This window comes from Rhinatrema bivittatum, chromosome 4 (assembly GCF_901001135.1).
Source record: "Rhinatrema bivittatum chromosome 4, aRhiBiv1.1, whole genome shotgun sequence".
NCBI lineage: Eukaryota > Metazoa > Chordata > Amphibia > Gymnophiona > Rhinatrematidae > Rhinatrema > Rhinatrema bivittatum.
In genome coordinates, this window is record NC_042618.1 from 327,769,873 (window position 1) to 327,789,152 (window position 19,280).

A 19,280-nucleotide genomic window follows, 5' to 3' on the forward strand; every position below is an offset into this window, starting at 1 on the left:
ACAGAACCGAGTCTCATCGCCAAAATACGGGCATAGATCTTCAGATCACAGTTTAATAAGGAGATCGGTCTATAGGAGGCCGCCTGCAAGAGGTCCTTCCCGGGCTTGGGGAGGATCGTAATATATGCTTTATTAAATTCAGAAGGAAATCCTCCCTGAACACCCGCCTCCTGATAAAATCGGCACAAGGGTCCCACTACCCGATCTCCCAGGATCTTGTAGAAATCTGAGGAAAAACCATCAGGGCCGGGAGCCTTGTGGGCCTTACTAGTTTTAATAACCTGGAGCACTTCCTGTGCCATGATGGGCTTATTTAAACTGTCCAGCTGAGAGGGGGTCACTTGGGGTAAGTCCAGGTGCCGAAAAAAGGATTCTTCATCCACAGAGTCACCCACTCGATCATCTGTGTAAAGCTCCGAATAAAACTCCTGAAGGATTTTACAAATCTCAGAAGTTTGTGTCATAAGCTGACCATTTTTGGCTTTGAGACTACTAATAAAGGTCTTTCTCCGCTTAACAGCAACCAGACGTGCCAGTAGCCTCCCCGCTTTATTCCCATATCGGTGTAAACCATGCTCTGAAGTTTTCAAGGCCTTCTGTGCCCTGGCCTGCAGTAATGAATTGAAGTGGGTTAGGCAAGCCCAATAGGCCTCCCTGTTGGATTTGGAGGGGACTAGTGCTAAATCCTCCTTCTTACGTTTCAACTCTTGTTCCCAGTGCAAGATAGAACTTAAGAGCTGTTTGCGTTTCCGGGCTGTATAAGCCAAGATATCGCCCCGAATAACAGCCTTTCCCGCCTCCCAGAATAACAGGGGCTCCGCCTCATGCTGCTGATTGTTTTTCAAAAAATCATCCCATCTCTCTTGTAAGTAAGTATGAAAGGCCTTATCATTGGACATGTGCCCAGGGAATCTCCAGAGATTGCTAGTCCGCTCCCTCCCCGAAATGAAAAGTTCCACCCACACGGGTGCATGATCTGAGACCACAATGGAGCCAAGCTCCGCTGCACCAAGTCTGGAGAACAGTTGAGTGTCAACCAAGATATAATCAATCCTGGATAACGTGTCATGTGCACGAGACACATGGGTGTAATCACGGATTTCGGGGTGCAATACCCTCCAAACATCCAGAAGGTTCAGGTTTTTACAGAGGGACTGAATAACAGATTCCTTCGGCATTCTAAAACTGGCGGGAATGGCAGATTTATCCACTCGAGCATCCGCTACACAGTTAAAGTCACCTGTCAGGATTAAGGAACCTTTCTGGTGTTCAAGGAGAAGTTGTAGTAAGGATGAAAAAAATACAGTGCTAGTATCATTAGGCGCATATAAGTTACAGATAGTTAAGGGCTTCCCCTCCAATTCCCCAATGATAATAATGTACCTGCCTTCCGGGTCCACAAACTCCTGAGCAGTTACAAAGGGGGTATTCTTATGGATTAAAATTGCCACACCTTTTTTCTTCCCTACAGCTGGGGCGTAATGGCAAGTAGTGACCCATTCCCTGCACAGCTTCCCACTTTCAAGGGCATTCAGGTGCGTTTCCTGCAGACAAGCAATGCTGGTTTTTAAGCGGGCTAAATGTTGAAACACTTTTTTTCTTTTTATAGGATGACCTAGGCCGTCCACATTCCAAGAAACAATGTTATATGGGCCTCCCATGAGAGCAAAGTTTAGGAGCATGAAACATGTTAATAAACAGTAAAAACAGAGGAACTGGAGGCTCCCAGCCTCGCCTCCGCTCCATAAGGTAAACAAGAAGGGGCACAAACGTATACCCAGCCAATATTAAGCCACACACAAAGTTAAGAAACATTCCCATTGCAAACATCATTATATACAACCTGACCCTTGAGTACCCTAAATCCCCAAAACCTGTAAAATCCCCCCCCTCCCCCCTCCCCATAGAATCGAGAACACCCGCTCAGGTCTATAACCTGCTGAGAGATCACTACAATGTGACCGGGGACTAGGGCCCTTCACCAACCCCATCCAAAAGCCAATAAAAATGTGGAACAGTAAAAGATTAGGCCTTTAAGAGAGTTTCTCCTGCAATGGTTTTGTAGACTCCGGTGTGTCATAGGTAGACCATTTCCCTTCCTGAAGAACACGGAGCTTCGCTGGAAATTGCATTTGGAAACGTATTTTCTTCTCTACAAGAAGAGTGCACACCTCTGAGAAGGCCCTCCTTTGGGCAGCAACTTTTGCGGAGTAATCGGGCGCCAACCTAATATCTGAGCCCTGGTACTGTAAATTTTGTATTTTTCGGGCCGCCTGTAAAATACAATGTTTGTGATGAAAATTAAGGACCTTGAAGATTACTACACGTGGCCTCCCGGCCGGGGCCTGTGTCGAATCTCTAGGCCCCAGTCTGTGCGCCCGTTCGATTTCAAATGTGGGTTGAAGCTCGGGCAGGCCCAGCGCATCAGGGATCCATGCTTTTAGAGCCGTGCGCAAGTTTTGATCTTCGAGTGACTCTGGGAGACCCAGCACTTGAATATTTGAGCGCCGAGATCTGTTTTCCAGATCCTCCGTTTTACTCTGCTGTTCCACCAAAGCCTTTTCCAGGGAGCAGATTCGGGTGGTAAGTGCCAGCACATCATCCTCCAGCACTCCCGTGCGGCCCTCCACTTGATCAAGCCGCGGTGAAAGTTCGGCGAGCGAAGTTTGTAGAGCCGTTAGTTGTTCAGAGAGGCCGGTAAATTTACTTTCTAGCGCTGCAACAACCGCCGTTTGCAATTCTCGGGTCGTTAGAGGTACCTGGGCAAGGTTTTCGGGGGCATCGCTGCCGCTAGATTTTTGCGTAGGCGTCGCCATTTTGGGATCCGGACCTCGCGGCTTGTCTTTATCGCGTTTGGTCACTTTCGGTGGCATTCCCGACGGCGATTTTTGCATATAAGTAGTGATCGACATAGACCACAGTTGCTAGAGGAGGATCTGTCCCGAAAAAGGCGGTTAACCGGTCTGATGGTGGAGGATCAGGGCCCTATCCCCGGAGCTCAGCCAGTAACCACCCGGCCGCTCTCACCACATCACGTGATCCTCTGATTTTTCACTTTAATCAGTTTATTTCTCTGCCGTCTCTGGACAAGGCAAGAGATGTGGAGGAATATCACCTGTTACAGCCCCTGGATGTCAAAAGGCATATCTTGAGGTATTTAGAGGTTTCTGAACTGCTCAGAAAGATGGACTGGCTGTTTATTCTCCATGGTGAGAGTAAACAGGGTGAGCCGTGTCGCAGGCTATAATAGCTTGCTGGATTAAGAATGTAGTCATGGCCACATATGTGGATGCTGAGCAGCCGTTGCCTAGTCGGGTTAGGGCTCAGGCAGCACCATGGGTGGAAGTTAAATTAACTCCCATCGACATTTGCTGAGCTGTGACGTGATCTTCTTTACACACCTTTTCCAGGCATTATGCCCTGGATGTGCAGGCCGGGGAGGACACAGCCTTTGCATGTGTGGCTTGAGTGGATCACGGGCAGCCTTCGGTACATCCCACTGTGTGTATGCTAAGAAAGAAGAAACTACTCCTTACCTGATAATTTCCTTTTTCCTTAGTCTGGACAGGTCAATCCAGCTTCCCACCTTTGGCTGCTGAATGGTGTTGCTACAGTCCTGCATAGCTGTGTGTTCCAGGGAGTACTGGTATGTGTCAATCCAGCACCTAGATGTGTTATGCTCTGTCTATGCTCAGTGTTTTCCTGTTGGCTGTGTTAGACTAGTTCTGTTAGCAATCAAGTTTTGCTAATTTATCCACAGTGGGCTGTAGTCACTGTAGGGGTATATATACTGCGATGTCAACTTTGCGCCATCTACTGGTAGAGGTTTTGGTTTCACCTGTCAGTACTAAGGAAAAGGAAGTTATCAGGTAAATAGTAATTTCTCCGTGTCTTGAGAACACATCCAAAGTTCTTATTGAAGGTAGTGATGCAATTCCATATTAGTCAGATTATTGTACTGCCTAATTTCTTTCCAAAGCCTCTCACATTCTCAGCGCACCAGGTGCTTGCTTAATTGGACTGCAGAAGGGCTCTGCTATTCTTTTTAAACAGAACTAACTCTTCAGGAACTCACAATTATTTCTCTATTATGAAAGATCTAGACAAGTTCTTCCAGTTTCTAAACAGATCCTGTCAAGATAGCTTTCACAATACATTAGTCATTGATTTCAACAGCAAGAATTAATCTTTCACAGAAAACTAAAGCCCACCAAATACAAATGCCTACAGCAAAGCTGAGGCACCGTCAGTCATTCTTGGTGCAAGATACCTGCAAGGCTACTTCATGGCCAACAATACACACATTTACAAAACACTGGAACAGGATTCACTTACCGTATTTTTCGCTCCATAAGACGCACCTAGGATTCAGAGCAGGAAAATTTAAAAAAAAAAAAAAATATGGTGCTAAACTGGCTCTGTTCCTGGGCATCTGTGCCGGCCATCCATTGCTCCTACCATGTGACAGGGGCCGACCAATGTCACCGGTAGCCCCTATGACATAGTAAGGGCAAAAGCTATCGGTGCCATTTTGAATACTGGCAGCCGATGGCCTGAGTGCAGTAGATCACTCCCGCACCCCTGCTGGACCACCAGAGACTTTTGGCAAGTCTTGGGGGGTATTAGTTAATTAGCTTTAAAGGGTTAGGATGGGTTTTTATTTTATATTCGCTCCATAAGACGCACAGACATTTTCCCCCCACTTTTTTTTGGGGGGGGGGGGAATGCATCTTATGGAGCAAAAAAATACGGTAAGTGCATTCGGCCAGGCAGTTTTTCAAAAATTATTTATATGAGCTTCGGCTACCTGCCATTGCAGTCCACAGGTTGCAATATATAAAAAGAACAATCTACCGTATTTTCCGGCGTATAAGACGAGTTTTTAACCCCCTGAAAATCTTCTCAAAAGTCGGGGGTCGTCTTATAGGGCGTATAATTAATTTATAAGCCCTCCCTGTCTCCAAGACTATCAGAGCGGTAGCGCATCCCTCTGGCTCACCCTTGTATCCTATTACCGGCAAAGTTATTAGATTCCTTTTTCAGAATGACAGGTTGTATCTTTTGGCAATAAAATAAATTAGATAATCCTTTTCCCTACCTTCCATCACAAAGTTCTTTTGGTATATATAGAAATGCCCCCCCCCCCCCCGCACTCCCCTTATTTGTTTCTCCGAAAGGTCTTGTAGCAGCAGGTAGAGAACATTTCGGGGAGGGGGAGGTGCGTCCTGCCCCCCCACCCCTCCCCCCATGGCTCAGACACTCACCTGATATTCCACTCCCCACCCTCCCGTTCTTCCTTCCTTTTGACTCCATTCCAGGCCTTCCCTCGCGCTCCCCATCCGCCTTCCCTCTAGGCACATCAGCGTGTATTTTCCAGTTCTCCCTCTCTCCGATTGGTGGGAAGCGTGGTTGGGCCCGGGCAGGCGGCCCTGGGATTGGCGGCGGGCGGGGCACTGGAGAGTAGTTGGGGTTGCGCTCTGTCAGTAACACATGCCTGGGTAGAGCCGCGGCGGACGCAGCAGCGGCAGTGGTAGAGGCAGCGAGGGCCTCCGGTCTGGGCTGCGAACTCCGGCCGTCGCCTTTTCCTCGGAGCACGCGCGCGCTCTCCCTCCCGCCATCACCTTTTCCTCGGGTTATCTGCGGAGGCCCAGGCGGGGACTATAAAGCGAAGTCACAACAGCGGCAGCAGCCGGAGCTCCAGCGGCAAAGTTCACTGCGATTTCCGGCTGCGGGCGCCTTCCTGCCTCTCAGATCTTGCACATGCGCATCTGCGCCGCTTCACTGCAGTCCTCAGGAGCGAGATCTGAGAGGCAGAGAAGGAGGTACCGGTAATAGGATACAAGGGCGGGCCAGAGGGATGCGTTACCGCTCTGATAGTCTTTGAGACAGGGAGGGCTGGGCAGGCAGGGAGAGCTGACCAATCCAAGCAGGATTTGTACACAATAACCAGCCAAGAAGGGTACTCTTATAGGGCGAGTATATCCCAAACTCTATATTTTAACTGGAAAAGTTGGGGGTCGTCTTATACGCCCAGTCGTCTTATACCCCAGAAAATACGGTAGTTAAGATCGCAACTCTTAGTTTGGGACTCCCCACTTGTGATTTTTTTTTTCTCTATGGACAAGCAAGAACAAACGAGCATGCTTACATGTAGATTATCTCCGTGGACAGAATAAACAACCACACAGTCCCTCCCACCTCCCTAGATAGTTAAAACATTACATATCAAAGAATCAAAACAAAATAACCAATGGCATAATGTAAAAATAAAGGATGCAAAAAGAAAACTCAGAAAATTCGAAAAAACCTGGAGAAAAAACAAAACAATTGAAAACCTAACTAAATTCAGGAAACACCTAGCTTACTACAAACAACTAATCTTGAATACTAAACAAGAATACTATAGTAACAAAATAGAAAAATTCGCCAATAACCCAAGGACCCTCTTCGCTATAGTAACAAATCTTACAACCGACAAGCAGGAATCACCTCAAAGCATACCTGAAACAAAATGTAATGCAGTAGCCCAATTCTTTAGTGATAAAATATCAAACTTGAGAAATAAGCTCCCAAATAACACCAAACAAGCGATCATAATGCAAAAGAGAGATGTTAAGCCTTGGTCAGTATTTGTAGAAATATCACAACTAGAAGTAGAGTCAATGATAAAAAATACAAACCCACATGATTGATACTATACCCACAACAGAGATACTATACCCACAACAGAGAGAAAAAAGATCACCAAGGTAGTAGCTCCAACATTAACTAATATCATAAACCTATCCCTAACAGAAGGAATAATGCCAGACATACTGAAAGGGGCAATCATAAAACCAATAATCAAAAAGAAAAACAGTGACCCCCTAATTCTCAATAACTACCGCCCAGTCTCAAACCTCCCATTAATAGCCAAATTAATAGAGAAGGCAGTGCAGAAACAGTTAGCCGAACACCTAGACGATAACATACTGTACCCTTCGCAACACGGTTTCCATAAACACTACAGCACTGAGACATTACTTCTCTCATTAACTGACAACATCTTAAGAGATTTTGATAACAGCAAACACTACATCCTTATAATGCTAGACTTATCCGCAGCATTTGATACAGTAAACCACCAAACATTACTTAAAAGACTAGAAGAAATTGGATTATGCGACAAAACGATTAACTGGTTCAAATCTTACCTCAGCAACAGGTTCTTCCAAGTCCAGATGATAAACACTCTTTCAAAAAAACTTAAACTCGAAACAGGAGTACCCCAGGGTTCAGCTCTGTCTGCCACCCTCTTTAAATATATACATGCTGCCACTATGTCATCTACTGGCAGGACTAGGGATAATTCATTACATTTACGCTGATGACATTCAGTTAATTCTACCAATAGATGACACAATTGAAAAAACACTAGGGCTAGCAAACATGTACCTTGACACAATAAAACAACTACTAACCCAAATGGAACTGGTTATTAACATTGATAAAACAGAATTCCTACACCTCGAAAGAAGACATACTGAAATCGTCAAAACCCCAGTAACTCTAGGAAATAACCAGAAAATAGAACTAGCCGAAAAAGTGAGAAATCTGGGAGTAATAATGGATCCAGAAATCAATCTAAAACAACACATATCCTTAAAAGTAAGGGAAGGTTACGCAAAACTCATGATCCTTAAAAGATTGAAACCATTACTCACACCTGCCCACTTCAGAACAATTCTACAAACACTTGTTTTCTCCAGTACTGATTACTGCAATGCACTCTTACTAGGACTTCCCAGCTTATCAATAAGACCACTCCAAATACTTCAAAATACTGCAGCCAGAATACTAACAGGAAAAAAAAGAAGGGACCATATAACAGAAACTTTAGCAGAACTACATTGGTTACCAATCGAATACAGGATAAAGTACAAAGCCTTATGCACCATACACAAATTAATTGATAAAGAAGCAGACTGGCTAAATACAGCCCTACGAGTCCATGTCCCACAAAGGAACCTTCATTCAGCTAACAAGGCACTACTAACAATCCCTACAGTAAAATCGGCAAAACTAACCCAAGTAAGAGAAAGGGCCTTATCGCTGGCTGGGCCCATTCTATGGAACACAATGCCCACTGAACTCAGATTACAGAGTGATATCAAATCCTTTAAGAAAACCTTAAAGATATGGCTCTATAAGCAAGCCTTTCCAAAAGAAACAGTGGGGTAGAGAGGGAGAGAGAGAATGAAAAATACAGAAAAGCGCAGCTAAGAATAAATGACATCACAATATTATAAATACATAATACAGTTAAGTAGACCAAAATAAAAGTATCTCTAACTTTCCTGGACTAATCCACCACTACCCAAAAATTTGATTTTATTAATTAATTTATTTATTTATTTATTGGTTTTTATATACCGCCGCTCATCAGAGATATCACGTCTGTGTACATAGAACAAAATCCGCAATTGCGTTAATTAATGATATTGTAACCGTTCTTAATTGGCACTTGTTAGAATGTACGATAAACTACCTATATATACCTTATTTTGTGCCTATTTGTAAACTGTTGCGATGGTACATGACTTAGCGACGGTATAGAAAAGTTTTTAAAAAATAAATAGTAACTGACCAAGGGATTTGTGCAGCAACACAATTCCTGAGCATGCTCAGTGAAGATTTTGTTCTGAGCTTGACTGCTTTACCATGGTACTGTTGGATTGTCACCCATGTGTATGGCTGTTCTGTTGTAAACAGAAAACACTGTTTACAGGTAATCTTTCCTGTGGTCAACTTAATGTTTTTAAATTTAGTAGTAGTGTGATCTGTTCTGTTTCTCTTAAATTGTTTGAGATCCTTGACTGAATTATGTAGATCTGCTGGAAAAGTCTCGAGCTATTCGTCAGGCCAAAGATGAACGAACTTTTCATATCTTCTATCAGCTGCTGTCTGGGGCAGGGGAGCACCTTAAATGTAAGTTACTATTACCCAGTTTGCCTTTCAAAGGAGTTCACATATAAATCGATATTTGTGAAAGTCACTGATTTTCAGGAGCCAAATTTGAAATGGCTTATAACTTTTCTGCATACAGAAGATAAGGGCTCCCTCAGGCAGCCATAAATGTCATTGGACAATCTGAAGTGCAAATTTTGTGTTCCCATGTCTGTGTGGTTGAATGCTCTTTTGTTTATTTTTAAACCAATAAAATGTCTTAGTTTTACAGAATGCTAGTGATAAAAATCAAGAATGGTGCATCCAAAGCAGAGAATAGTCATGAAGATGATTTTTCTGAGGAAATGTGGGAATGAAATTGATCTACTTGATTGGAAAAGCTGTAACTGTTCAACTTCTACAAACCATTAAATGTTAAAAATGATATGAGGCAGGTGGCACCTTATAGACTAGCCAATTTGTTCTTAAAAGCGCATGCCTCAATCTATTTTCTACCTTCTGGCTAATTGGGAAGCAGATATCTTAGAATATAGTTTAATTTAGTTTTTCATGTCTTCTTTTCTATATATTAAAAAAAAAAAAAAAAAATGTTTCAGGCCAGTGAAATATTGGTGCATGGAAAACGGGCGCTCATGATTGAGCACCTGCTGTCCTGACGTGCTGATCAACCTCTCCAGGGCGCCTGATAATATGCAAACTGACCACTGCAGTAAAAAGGAGGTGTTAGGGGAAATTGAGCACCCATAGTGCCTCCTCGGCAACAGGCACCAAGGAGAGGTGGCTGTGCACAGGTTAGGAAAAAGGATGCTTGTAAAATTGAGCGTCCCTTTTCCTAACCTGACCATGACACGCTATTTTTAAAACTTTTTTTTGACGTGCTGGCTTTTTAATTCCTCTGACTTCATATCGCCATGATATTAAGTCGTAGAAAGTTCAGAAAAGCAATATTTTTCTACTTTTCTGTACATTTTTTGGGCTCAAGGGCAGGCGTTAATTTTGGAGAGTAAAAATGTGTGTATCGGGTGCACATTTTTATTTTTTTGCGTGGGGGGTGGGGGGAATAGCTAACAGTCTCATCAACATGAATTTACATGTGATGAACGCTACTAGCTACATGTGCTATTGGACGCGTATTTTGACACACTGACCCCCGTTTTGCATCAGGGTTATAGTCTGCCTTCCAAAATGCGCATCCAATTGCGTGTTGAGCCTGGCCTGTTTATTAGAAACAACCCCCTCCACCATGATCAATATATTGCATACCATGTCTGCAAATATTTACACTTTCTCTTTTCTCCTCAATGTCATCACCTTTAACTTCATAGGTTCATTGTCAGTGCTGACATTTATTTAGAACATTTGTATTCTGCTGTATCCAAGATTCTACGTGGAGTACAAAAAGCAGTCATGATATTAAAAACAAACAGACAGACACTAACTGTACCATTAAAAGCAAACACTCCTTTCAGTATTCTGATCAAATTATTAGCATGTATCTTAAATGAGCTAAATATGACCTGAAGGGACAAATAGACACATGGTGCCAATGATCAGTCTCCATAGTCTCCATTTTGCTGCTCAAAAGCTGATCTTTTTTTCAGTAAAGTTCAGTTTTAAGCTGCAATGATATTAATCCAGTTGGGAACACAAAGCGAGCAATTATAAAACAAATGAAGAAATTGGAATTTGACTTAATTAAATGCTATGTCCAGAATACCTGTTAGTCATCTACAAGAGAGAAAATAAATTGTTGATCATCTTTTAAGAGAGACAAGCCAATTTTAATGAGTAAACTTAAACTGATACACATTCCCTCTGCAGACTCGACTTATTTGTTGATAATGCTTACTCTGGTACTATATAATTTTAACTTTATGAAGTGTTAAGGTTTATTGGTAGAACTTTTTCGACTGTCTGAATTTCTTTTGATATTAATTTTTTTAATTTTTAATTTTTTTACCATTAGCGGATTTGCTGCTTGAGGGATTTAATAATTACAGATTTTTATCCAATGGCTATATCCCCATTCCTGGACAGCAGGACAAGGATAATTTTCAGGAAACCATGGAAGCGATGCACATCATGGGTTTTTCACATGAGGAGATCCTATGTAAGTGTTTTTGTCAGCTTCTTAATTTGTAAGCTTCTGATTTTACTGTATCAATCATGCTAAACATAGCACTATCAATTTTGAGGACTGTCAGGTTCTGTATTGGGGCTCAGAATATGCATTGGCCAGTCAGGCTTGATTTTTAAGGCATTTCTTTAAAATTGTATAAGAATTAAGGTGGTAAAGAGAAGGATCTGCCCAAATAGCTCAGTGAACAGTACACAATCAAGCATATAGGGGTCATTGTGCTATCCTATAACTGAAAATAAAGCCAAAGTAGAACTTAGCTTCTTCAGGAAGGGCTTGATTCACATGCTGCCTTTACATTAATATAGTGCATAGGGAACTATTGAAAGCAACTGAATCATCCATAAGAACCTTATGATGAAATTCTGGTAATGGAAAGAGAAGCAGGTGAGGATAAACCAGAGGAATTCAGATTTCTGATAAGTTATTGCATTACTATCCTTGGAGAGCAAATTGTGTTTAAAGCTCAAGTGAAGTGTATTTGATAAATGTGTGCACTGTGAGTAAGCATCTGTTTTATAAATTTTAAAAGCATGGTTTAAAAAAAAACAAATGACTATTTTTTCCAGAAAGGAATAGAAAAAAAATGTATGTCTCCCAATAGCCACTCACAATTTTTTATATATTAGAATCGCTCTTTCTCAGTGTGGATTACTTAATATAATCTTTGTAATTTTTATGGAAATTTTTAAAATTTATATGGCCGCAACATTAAGCCTGACAATGTGCCTACCTAGTATGCAAACGGAGGCCGCCGGTCTTATAATCATTTGCGGTCACAAGCATAAGAGATGGAATATTTTTTTAATTAGTGTACTAGTTATTTCTTCACACGGTGATCTTTTAGTTGTACAAAACCTCTTCAGCTCAACAAATGGCCGATGTTTCGCAGGAACTCTGCTTCATCAGGAGCTGACCAGGTACAATTCTATCATAGTTAAATCACCGTTTCCATTTCTCTGTTCATTTCTCTGTATTATATAGAAATATTCTATTACTATACGATCAAAAATATAATAGATCACTTATCTGCTGTTGGCTATTTACTCCAGCCTTTCATCCGGACCAGTCCAGTCTCACAAGTTTCAAAACAAACGACGGAACAGAGACCATCTAGACATCTGCTGTCAACTTAAAACTCCTCCACCATCCAATCAGGGATGCATTAGCATGATGACGTAAGAAATGATGTCTGTGCATTAGAGATGTGAATCGTGTGATCGATCGTCTTAACGATCGATTTCGGCTGGGAGGGGGAGGGAATCGGATCGTCGCAGTTTGGGTTTTTTAAATATCGTGTAAATCGTGTAAATCGAAAACCGGCACACTAAAACATCCCTAAAACCCACCCAGACCCTTTAAAATAAATCCCCCACCCTCCCGAACCCCCCCAAAATGCCTTAAATTACCTGGGGTCCAGTGGGGGGGAGGGGAAGGGGGAGGGCGGGAAAACCGGCACACTAAAACAACCCTAAAACCCACCCTGACACTTTAAAATAAATCCCCCACCCTCCCGAACCCCCCCAAAATGCCTTAAATTACCTGGGGTCCAGAAAAGGGTCCCGGTGTGATCTTTTACTCTCGGACCTCCTGTGCGTTGTAGAAATGGCGCCGGCGCTACCTTTGCCCTGTCATATGACAGGGCAAAGGTAGCGCCGGCGCCATTTTGTTGTCCCCCGACGGCAGGAGCGTAGGAGATCGCTCCCGGACCCCCAGGGACTTTTGGCCACACGATTCGACTGCAGGAGGTCGTCCCGGACCCCCGCTGGACTTTTGGCAAGTCTTGTGGGGGTCAGGAGGCCCCCCCAAGCTGGCCAAAAGTCCCTGGGGGTCCAGCGGGGGTCTGGGAGCGATCTCCTGCCGTCGGGGGACAAAAAAACAAAATGGCGCCGGCGCTACCTTTGCCCTGTCATATGACAGGTCAAAGGTAGCGCCGGCGCCATTTCTACAACGCACAGGAGGTCCGAGAGTAAAAGATCACACCGGGACCCTTCCTCTGGACCCCAGGTAATTTAAGGCATTTTGGGTGGGTTCGGGAGGGTGGGGGATTTATTTTAAAGGGTCTGGGTGGGTTTTAGGGTTGTTTTAGTGTGCCGGTTTTCCCGCCCTCCCCCTTCCCCCGATTTACGATTTTTTGACGATAAATCGGGGGAATTGTTATTGTATCGCGGCTCTAACTATTTTTGACTATTTAAAATATATCGGATGATATTTTAAATCGTCAAAAAACGATTCACATCCCTACTGTGCATTGTCATTCATTCACAAAAAAACATTCAAGTTCTGCGTTCAATCCTTTTGGATGCAATGTATCAAGTTTGTGTATCCATTTTTGTTCAGCCTGCAACAATTTTTTATTTGTCTCCTCCCCGCCAGTGTGGAAGTATCTGTTCAATCACACACACTCTCAATTCTTCAGATGTATGCCCCATGTCACAGCAATGAGAAACAATGGGTGCATTGACCAGATTGGTTGACAAACTTGATCTGTGTTCGATCATCCTTGTCCGCAGCTGTCGTTTGGTTTTGCCCACGTATATCATTTCACATGGGTAAATAATGCATATTACTTCTGTCGATTTGCAAGTGGTATGCTGTTTCAACTTTATAGTGAGTCGAGGGTTATTACATTCCAACTTGTTGGTTGTCGTCATATTTGGACATACGGAGCACGATCCACAGTCTGAACAAAAATGGATACACAAACTTGATACATTGCATCCAAAAGGATTGAACGCAGAACTTGAATGTTTTTTTGTGAATGATTGACAGTGCACAGACATAATTTCTTACATCACGCTAACGCATCCCCTGATTGGATGGTGGAGGAGTTTTAAGCTGTCAGCCGAGTAGTTTAAAAATATATATCTATATAGACTAAATGAATTCTTTGCTTCCGTGTTTACTAATGAGGATGTTGGGGAGATACCAGTTCCGGAGATGTTTACAAGGGTGATGAATCAGACGAACTGAACCAAATCACTGTGAACCTGGAAGATGTAGTAGGCCAGATTGACAAACTAAAGAGTAGCAAATCACCTGGATTGGATGGTATGAAATTTCTGCTTTTCTATATATATATAGATATATATATATATATACAGAAAAGCAGAAATTTCATTTTTTTTGTTCCTTCAATACCCTTGTATGCATACCATCCAGTCCAGGTGATTTGCTACTCTTTAGTTTGTCAATCTGGCCTACTACATTTTCCAGGTTCACAGTGATTTGGTTCAGTTCATCTGATTCATCACCCTTGTAAACATCTCCGGAACTGGTATCTCCCCAACATCCTCATTAGTAAACATGGAAGCAAAGAATTCAGTCTTTCTGCAATGGCCTTATCTTCCTTAAGAGCCCCTCTTTTAACCTTTGCAGCTGCACCTTTCAGTTTTTTTTCTAACTATTTTCCTCATTTTATCAAAGTTTCCCTTTTGAAAGTTTAGTGTTAGAGCTGTAGATTTACTTATTGTCCCCCTTCCAGTTATTAGTTGAAATTTGATCATGTTATGATCAATATTGCCAAGTGGCCCCACCACCGTTGTACCTCTCACCAAATCCTGCGTTCCACTAAGAATTAAATCTAAAATAGCTCCCTCTCTTGTTGGTTCCTGAACCAATTGCTCCATGAAGCAGTCATTCATCCAGGAACTTTGTCTCTAGCAAGTCCTGATGTTACATTTACCCAGTCAATATTGAGGTAATTGAAATCTCCCATTATTATTGCACTGCTAAATTGGTTAGCTTCCCTGATTTCTCTTAGCATTTCATCATTTGTCTGACCATTTTGTCCAGGTGGACGGTAGTATACTCCTATCACTATATACTCTTACCCAACACACGGGATTTCTACCCATATAGATTCTACTGAGCATTTAGTCTCTTGTATGATCTTTATCCTGTTGACTCTATACCCTTCTGGACAAAAATGACCACACACCCCACCAAGTTGTTCTTCATGATCATTGCGATATAATTTGTACCCTGATAATAGCACTATCTCTCACCAGCTGGTAAAAAATCATACATGTGACACTCAGTGCAAAAGACTGGAAAGCCCCCCTCTTGTTGCTGGACTGCTTCCTTCATCTTAGTTTTATTGAATTCCTAGGTAAGTTTAGGATATTAAGGGAGTTGGAATTGGAGTAGTTTAAATTTACAGGTGAATTTACTAATTAATCAGCTAGTGTCCTACAAGGGAATGATTAAACTTTCAATAAGGGCTGGTACAATAGTATGATTTAGATAAGACCCTGGTTGATTTTTAATGAGAAAGTGTCCCTTGCCTAAAAATCAAGGGTTGAGTGGGTAGGAAAGACAGACACTAGAATTAACTATCTCTGTCTTGCTTATTACCTCAGACACACACAAACTCTAAATAATATATCCCTCTATTTCACCTTTCACCAAGTCCAAAGATTTCCCAAAACTATACTTACCAACCCTCTTTAACCACCATTAAATTGATCTTCACTCGATTTGGCACCCGCTTCTGGTCCTCTTCTATTGCAAAGGGTGTGGGGCCTCGAAGCTGGAGCTTTGGAATTCAATCCCTGGATTGCTTGCGGTGTCCTCTGGACTCCTCTCCCGGGGGATGCTGGGAGCAGTATATAGATGAGCCTTCCAGAGGCCTGAGCTGGAGGGATGTCGTGTGTATTATGAGAGGCATAACTGAAGGAAAAAGGAAGTGCTTACTCTATCGTATAGGCTGTTGGTAAAACATCATCTGGAATATTGTGCTCATTTCTGGAGGCCTTACCGTCAAAAGGATAGAGGGAAAGTGGTGGTGGTCCACAGAAGGACTACCAGAATGATGTAGGATCTACACCAGAGGCTTTAGGATGTGTACATATTTAGATCCTTGAGCTGAATAGTAAATCACCTGGACCGGATGGCATACACCCCAGGGTTCTGAAGGAACTAAAAAATGAAATTTCAGACCTACTAGTAAAAATTTGTAACTTATCATTAAAATCATCCATTGTACCTGAAGACTGGAGGGTGGCTAATGTAACCCCAATATTTAAAAAGGGCTCCAGGGGCGATCTGGGAAACTACAGACCAGTTAGCAAGACTTCAGTGCCAGGAAAAATAGTAGAAAGTGTTCTAAATATCAAAATCACAGAACATATAGAAATACATGGTTTATTGTAACAAAGTCAGCATGGCTTTACCCAAGGCAAGTCTTGCCTCACAAATCTGCTTCACTTTTTTGAAGGAGTTAAACATGTGGATAATGGTGAACTGGTAGATGTGGTATATTTGGATTTTCAGAAGGCATTTGACAAAGTTCCTCATGAGAACCTTTTAGGAAAAGTAAAGAGTCATGGGATTTATTTATTTAAAAATTTTTCTATGCCGTCATTAAGTTAGGTATCATCATAACGGTTTACACTAAGGCACAAATATCAATATTGTAAACAGATAATAAATTCTATCACTAAACATGTGCCAATATATTACAGTAACATAGATTGTTATAATTATTCCTAATTGGTTGTTATATCATGTCCATTTTTGTAACAGGTTTAAAATAGTTTAATCTTTGGTGATCAAAAATATTTAAGAATAAAAAATAGAATATATACCTGTGTAGATTGGGGTAGTGTGCTAGGGTGTTCTGCAGATCGCTTTTTCTTTTTCCCTGTGTTCTACTCTCCTTTCTCTTTATTGTATGCTTGTTTGAATAACCATGTTTTTAACTGTTTTCTGAAGGTTTTGATGTCTGTCTGTAAGCGGATCTCGATAGGCATGGAGTTCCATAGCATAGTACCTGCTAAGGAAAGTGCTCTTTCCCTTACTTGGGTTAGTTTAGCTGTTTTGAGGGGATGGTTAGTAAAGCCTTATTAGCTGATCTCGGGTTTCTGTTAGGGACGTGTACGCGGAGGGCTGTATTCAGCCATTCAGCTTTTTCATTATGTATTAATTTATGTATGGTACATAGCGTTTTATAGTGTATTCTTTGCTCGATGGGTAACCATTGTAATTCCATTAGGGTTTCAGTGATGTGGTCTCTTTTACTTTTACCCGTCAGGATTCTAGCAGCCGTGTTCTGCATTATTTGGAGTGGTCTAATTGTTGTGTATGGTAATCCAAGTAGGAGTGCATTACAGTAATCAGTACTAGCGAAAACTAGAGCTTGTAATACTGAACGGAAGTTATTTGTTGTCAGTAGAGGGATAGGTGGCGATGTCCTTTCGTGGATTACAAATGGCTAAAAGACAGGAAACAGAGTAGGATTAAATGGACAATTTTCTCGGTGGAAGGGAGTGGGCAGTGGAGTGCCTTGGGGATCTGTATTGGGACCCATACTTTTCAATATATTTATAAATGATTTGGAAAGAAATACGACAAGTGAGGTAATCAATTTGCAAATGATACAAAATTGTTCAGAATAGTTAAATCACAAGCAGATTGTGATAAATTGCAGGAAGACCTTGTGAGACTGGAAAATTGGGCATCCAAATGGCAGATGAAATTTCATGTGGATAAGTGCAAGGTGATGCATATAGGGAAAAACAACCCATGCTATGTTACACAATGTTAGGTTCCATATTAGGAGCTACCACCCAAGAAAGAGATCTAGGCATCAGAGTGGATAACACATTGAAATTATCAGTTGTGTGCTGCGGCAGTCAAAAAAAAGCAAACAGAATGTTGGGAATTATTAGAAAGGGAATGGTGAATAAAACGGAAAATGTCATAATGCCTCTGTATCGCTCCTTGGTGAGATCGCACCTTGAATATTGTGTAAAATTCTGATCGTCGCATCTCAAAAAGATATACCGTGTTTCCATGAAAATAAGACATCCCCCGAAAATAAGACCTAGTAGAGGTTTTGCAAAATTGCTAAATATAAGACCTCCCCCGAAAGTAAGCCATCCCTTGTAAACAGGCGGATTGACCTATCGGGGGATCGGGCATTCCCCGGTGGGCCGGTCAATCCTGTGACGTGATTTTGTTGTTTTTTTTTTTTTTAAATAAAGTTTCCAAAGTATTAGGGGGCGACGCGAGCAGTGGTATCCCGAGGGGAGCCAATGCCCCCGGGCGCAAGGAGGCTCATGCGGCCGCTGAGCAGCGACATGCAGATCGGCAGGCCATGGTGGAGATCACGTCACCACGGCCCGAAGAAAAAGATTGCATTGAAATGCGCTGATGCTCCTCCTCCTTCCTGCCTATGCGGCCCCGGAAGTAAACGTTGCCGGAGCCGTGTGGGCAGGAAGAGCATCAGCGCGTGCAGAAGAGGAGGAGCCGCGGGCCGCTGCGAATCCCAACTCACACCGGCCCAAGAAGAGGAAGAGGCCCGGTAGCAGGGCTGCCGCGGCCCGAGAAGTTCAGGGCTACTGCAGAGCCCATCCTGCGGCGACCCGCGAACAGGAGGCCCAGAGGTGAGAGAGAGGCTGAGGGTCTGTAGAGGGTGGGTGTGTGCGTGTATGAGATGAGTTGAGAGATTGGGTGTGGGAGTGAGGATCTGAATGTTTGCAGAGGCAGCATGTGAGAGCCTCTGTGTGTGTGAGAGAGACAGCGTGTGACGGTGAGAGCCTATGCTTGAGCAAGACAGCATGTGGGAGTGAGAGCCTGTGTATGAATGATTGTATGAGAGAGCATGTGAGAATGAGAGCCTGTGTGTGTGTGTGTGTCAGACAGCATGTGCCAGTGAGAGACTGTGTGTATGAATGATTGTATGAGACAGCATGTGACAGAGCCTGTGTGTGTGTGTGAGCATGTGCCAGTGAGAGACTGCATGAATGACTGTATGAGAGACAGCATGTGACAGTGAGAGCCTGTGTGTGAGAGAAATGCATGTGAGAATGAGAACCTGACTGTGTTTGAGGGAAGATGGAGAGAAAAGAAATACAGAAGAAAAAAGGACAATATAAAAGGAATTGGCAAAAAAATAAGAAAGGGAAGGTGGAAAAAAAAAAGCCTATGACCAACCGATTAGAAAACTAAGATCAGCCAGCAAAGGTAAAAAAATAAATAAATTACTTTTTAGTGATTGGCACATGTAATCTTTGGGAATGTGCAAGAATAGCACTTTCTCTATGCGGATCTCACAATGTACGAGATCAGCATGGAGAAAGTGGAAGCCCACGGGGCCTGAACAGAGGAGGCAGCAGAATGGGCTTCAGTGTCAGTAGCAGCAATCGGCGCCTCCCCAATAGCCATGTGGCAGCAGTGACAGTGGCAGCAAGAT

At 42.6% G+C, this 19,280-nt stretch overlaps 1 protein-coding gene across 4 annotated transcripts in view; it reads left to right on the forward strand.

Moving 5' to 3' along the window:
* Positions 1-19,280, forward strand: part of MYH10 (myosin heavy chain 10) — a 461,218-nt gene that overhangs the window by 139,842 nt on the left and 302,096 nt on the right. For all 4 annotated transcript variants that reach the window (XM_029600341.1, XM_029600340.1, XM_029600342.1 and 1 more), the window contains 2 exons: positions 8,869-8,967; positions 10,913-11,056. In XM_029600341.1, coding sequence (XP_029456201.1) covers positions 8,869-8,967; positions 10,913-11,056 — 243 coding nt within the window. The remainder of the gene's footprint in view (positions 1-8,868; positions 8,968-10,912; positions 11,057-19,280) is intronic.